The sequence below is a fragment of the Papaver somniferum genome, unplaced genomic scaffold (assembly GCF_003573695.1).
Source record: "Papaver somniferum cultivar HN1 unplaced genomic scaffold, ASM357369v1 unplaced-scaffold_10, whole genome shotgun sequence".
Taxonomy (NCBI): Eukaryota; Viridiplantae; Streptophyta; class Magnoliopsida; order Ranunculales; family Papaveraceae; genus Papaver; species Papaver somniferum.
The window spans coordinates 13,966,606-13,971,408 of record NW_020618825.1 but is presented as its reverse complement, the minus strand read 5'-3'; the positions used below and the strand labels follow the sequence as shown (position 1 = coordinate 13,971,408).

Below are 4,803 nucleotides of genomic sequence, written 5' to 3'. Positions count from 1 at the left end.
GACCCTGCTTGTGACATATTTTGATCGGACATCTTAGATTTTAAAAAGAGAGTAGTGGTTAAGGGATTTCTCCATTTACTTTCGACATCCATCCACATTTAGTTTCTTGGGAATCCAATATAAAATGTTTTCGCCACCAGCGAGGATTAACACCTACATCTCAAAGCTGGTGTCTCTCTCACTCTCTCTGGAATATTTTCTCATGCGTTTCCTTCTTTTGCTTTTGCCACCGTGCAGTTGTAATTGCTTTAAATTATCCGTTTTTGTACAAGTACTACTAGCTGCTAACGGTATTGTAAGCAAGGAACTACATATATATATATAGTTCAAAGTTCAAACCCATCTCCAACTCCCTACTACAAATTTTAGTCGTTTGATCAAGAAAACTAAAGGAATATGGGAGAAGACAAGGTATCATTGTTGATGAAAAGCTGGGCGATAGATGTTGATGTTTTGGATAAAGATTCTCAGAATGCGCAATGGAATAAGCCTTCTATTTACAAGTTGCCGGCGACTACCACAGGCCACGATAACAACAAAAAATCTGCTGCTTACTTTCCTCACACTGTCTCCTTTGGTCCTTACCATCAAGACAATGGTGACCATCTTAAGAAGATGGATCCTCATAAGCGCCGTGTCCTAAGTCATTTTCTAAGAAGATACGACATAACTCTCCAAAAACTTGTCGACTCGCTCACCACCACCAACTACAGATGGCAACAGGTTGATCATATTGAGGAGGCCAGCGATCCAAAAGAATTACCAATACATATTCAGAAGGAGGTATTACCTGTAATGCAACATCTCATGGATGCTTACGACTCCCTAGATGATAAGTGGCGTCAAGATCAAGATGGGTTCTTGAAGCTCATGATACTTGATGGGTGTTTCATGCTTGAAATTTTGCAGTGGTCATCGGTTTATGACCATCACAAACCACTATCAACTGGAACAGCATCAGAAGCTACAACCTCAGTAGTTAGAAGAAACAAACAAAAAACTACAGCCTCCGCCTTGAAAGGCTCAGTGTATGAGCACTGCTATGCTGACAATGACCCTATTTTCCGTCTTCACGGCAAGTTTTATTTCATGTCTTACATAAGGAGGGACATGCTGATGCTCGAAAACTAACTCCCTATATTTATTTTTTTTTGATCGGTAAAGAATTTGATGCTGGCGAGTTTCGAACGCAGATCATTGGTATCATCACCCAATGACTTTACCACTGTACTACAGTGGCACCCTATGCTTCTTCTTAAGACTTTGCTTGGTGCTGCTCTACCCACTGAACCAAAGGTGTGTCATCATAACTTACATATCTTATCCTAGTCGACTATATCTTCTTTTCTAATTATTTGTACTATTTGTTAGATCGTTAATCTAAAAATTTCTGTATGTATACATGATATATGCAGGAGGCTATCGAAGAGCATTTGAACAACATTATATTGAACTTCTGTGGACGCAATTCACAATATGGAAACCAAAATATGTGTCCATGCTTGCACGTATTGGACCTCAATAGGAAGAGCCTGCTACAGTCGAATAATTTGCCTGAAAGACTTCGCAAAAATAAGAACTACAATAAGGCGAAAGGTCGTACTTCTATTTTTGGTCATAGGAAGTGTACTGCTCAAAAGAATAGAACTGCTGCTCAAAGGTCATAACGAATCTTCACGAGTCTGGAATCAAGTTTGAGGAAAGTACTAGTAATTTTCACCCAACTGAAATATGGGTTGAAGGTCACACACTGAAACTTCCAGTGGTGGACATCGACGACACCATAGAATCGAAGTTACTCAACCTGATGGCATTCGAGAGGATCCACGTAGGAGTAGGGAACGACATCACGTCATACGTGTATTTCATGGACAGTATCATCGATTCCGCAGACGATGTTAAAATCCTGAGGACTAGTGGTGTATTGATCAATTCGATTGGAAGTGACAAGGCAGTGGCAAAGCTGTTTAATGAATTGTCCAAGGGCGTAACCCCAGACCCTGAGAACATGCTAGAGAAAATAGTGCTGAAAGAGCTGGATGACCACTCTAAGAATCAGTGGAACGAGTGGCGTGCAACCCTCAGTTACACCTACTTCAAGATCCCATGGGCGTTTCTCTCCCTCTTGGCTGCAGTCCTACTCTTGGCTCTCACCATATCTCAGACCTTCTATTCTATCTATGGTTATTACAAGCCTCGGAAGTAGTAGGCGCATTGCTAAATTTATTCCACTGGGTTAAACTTGTTGTCGAACAGAATTTTCAGATTATCGTAATTGCTTATCGTTGTTTGTATTGTTTTTCTATACTAGCTATGGCTTGTAAGATTGGCCAGTGCTTGTTTGTTTCCAGTTTCTACCTTTAAAGTACTTAATCTCATCTGTTAAGAAATGTCTTCCCTCTTATTGTATTAATCATTCGAAAGCAGATTAATGGAAAAATAGCCAAAATGCCTCAATTTGGGAGGCATGGTTGTAGAACCTAGTTTAATTAGGGGCCTTGCACTAAAGCACAAAAAAGATCACCCCACCCTAATTTGGGTCATCCTTTATAAATTTATTTTCTAAATGGCTAAAATGCCCCTAAGTGTTTAATATTAAAACTTAAATAAGTTTAATTAAGTTCAGGATTTAAAACACACCAAGGGAGATAAAACACACCAAAAGATCGAATATAAGTTGGGTTTTAGTTCATATACCTTCTAATTGGAGCCATGCCTTCTTTGGATTTCGATTTTTTGGGTTTGGGAGTTCTTCTCTCGTAAATCTTACCCTTCAACGTATCTACGATATTAGGGATTTGATTTGCTTTTCTAGCGGTTTGCTTCGAGCCACGTTTGTTAATCAGTTAATCGTCGATTAAAGTTTTATCATTGACGATTACGCGATGAATCGGTTGAAGAAATTTTTTTCTTCCGAGAGTCGTTAATGGTGTTGGTGGAGAAGATGAAGAGGGGGGAGGAAGATGAAGAAGAAGAGAAATCAGTTTCTCTTTTAGTTTTAGGTATAAATTAGGGGCCATGGTTAGTGTAGTTAATTAGGGATTAACTGATTTTTAGATTTTGAATTAGTAAAGGGTAAAAGAGTATTTTCATATTCAGATTGATACGCCCCTGAAAAATTTGGGGTGCAAATAAAATTTCATGGCCCCTATTTAGATTTCATGGCCCCCAATTAAACTAGGTTCTAGAAATGCCCCAATCCGTTAAGTTTTCCATCCAAGTTAGTTAAGTTTTCCATTGGCACACATGTGAGACAATAATAACCCTTCAGGATTCAGGGTTAGGGTTAAGGGTTTCAGGGTTCAAGGTTTTAGGGTTTAGGGGGTGGTGGTGGGGAAAGTGGTGGTGGTGGTGGCAGCGGTGGTGGTTCTGGTGGTGACGACGGTCGTGAAAGCGACGGTGGTGGCATCGACAGTGGTGGCATCGACAGTGGTGGTTCTAGTAGTGATTTGGCACTTGTGGTGGTGGTAGCGGCGGAGGTGGTGGTGGTAGCGGCGGCGGTGGTGGTGGTAGAGGTGGTGGTACTGGCGATATGGATGGCGACGTCGTTGATGGCGGTGGTGGCAAAAATATGACACGTCGCAATATTAAAGGTTTATTACTTTATAAGAGTAAAATGTCAATCTAATAAAAATTGGGGTCAAAAATGATATTTCTTCACATGTGAGAGCTCACGTTGTGCAAAATTGACCATTTAACTAGCTTGGATAGAAAAAATAACGGATTGGAACATTTTAACTTTTTTAAAAAAAATTGAGGCATTTTTACAAACAACACCCCCAGATTGGGGCATTTTAACTCTTAGCCCCAGATTAATCTACTTTAATCATGTTACTACTATATCAACACAAATGGTAGAAGAATGATTTAAACAGTACAATGCTGATGCAGCACTCCATCCATTTTGTAATTATTTTATTTTCTTTGATTGATAAAGAAATTAATTACACAAAATTGGTTAAAAAGACCAAAATCAATAATTCCTGAGTGAAAAGGACATTTAGATTTTGATTTTGTTTAAATGGACAAAAATGTAAAAATAGTCAGGATGTAAACAATTTCATCCTATCCATTTTTAAATACCTTTTCTTATTTTTAATTTACATCAGGATGCATCTAGTTTCATCTTTGCTATAAGTTTAAGTCAGGATGAATCCAGTTTCATCCTTGCTATTTTTTTGGTGTCCATTTCACCCATAATAATTTTTACTCGTCCATTTAAACCATGTTTTAAAAATATTTGGACAAATGATCCATTTTCCAAATTAATTAGTGGCCACAAGTTTGGAACTCGACCCATTACCTTGATTTGGTAATACGAGCATACCTTAGTTTAGGCATATCCAGAATCCGGATACGTAGCAAGATTAGAAACAATTTAAAAAACTCTCTTTCTACGGTCTATATATATATACATATACATATAGGAAGCGTTGTTTTTTCTTTTTCTTTTCTGTAAAACCTCTTTGGATGGATAAGGAATAGCGAAAATGTTATATAACCCGCTGAATAGCAGCCGAGTAACAACGTTTTTTCACGTGGACACTTATGTGACGGAAAGAAATTGTTTTTAATTTTTCCACGTCATAAAAATAAACGAAAATATTTACTTCCTAGTTTTTTCTCTTTCTTCTCTATGTTAGTCATTGTTTTTAGATCTAATTAGAAAAGTAGCAGTTTTGATCAGTGAATGGAAATTCTTCAAACAATTCATACGGAGAGATAAATCAAGTTTAACATCACGGGAAACCAAGCTTTCTTTCATCTTTTGATATGTTTCTCTTCTAAGTTGATTGATTCTTC

The 4,803-nt window shown here is 38.0% G+C and overlaps 1 protein-coding gene across 1 annotated transcript; it reads left to right on the top strand.

The window, feature by feature from the left end:
- Positions 1-396: 396 nt before the first annotated feature.
- LOC113326389 (UPF0481 protein At3g47200-like) lies at positions 397-2,206 on the top strand. Its single transcript, XM_026574127.1, has 4 exons — positions 397-1,079; positions 1,194-1,296; positions 1,416-1,508; positions 1,661-2,206. The coding sequence occupies exons 1-4, from the start codon at positions 397-399 to the stop codon at positions 2,204-2,206; spliced, it is 1,425 nt and encodes a 474-aa protein (XP_026429912.1).
- Positions 2,207-4,803: the final 2,597 nt, after the last annotated feature.

Bases quoted from the DNA above. Each gene is read 5' to 3' on its own strand.
- LOC113326389 (XM_026574127.1), top strand. From the start codon at position 397: ATGGGAGAAGACAAGGTATCATTGTTGATGAAAAGCTGGGCGATAGAT. The intron at 1,080-1,193 runs GTTTTATTTCAT...TTTCGAACGCAG, and splicing joins ATTTTCCGTCTTCACGGCAA to ATCATTGGTATCATCACCCA. The intron at 1,509-1,660 runs GTATTGGACCTC...TGCTGCTCAAAG, and splicing joins ATATGTGTCCATGCTTGCAC to GTCATAACGAATCTTCACGA.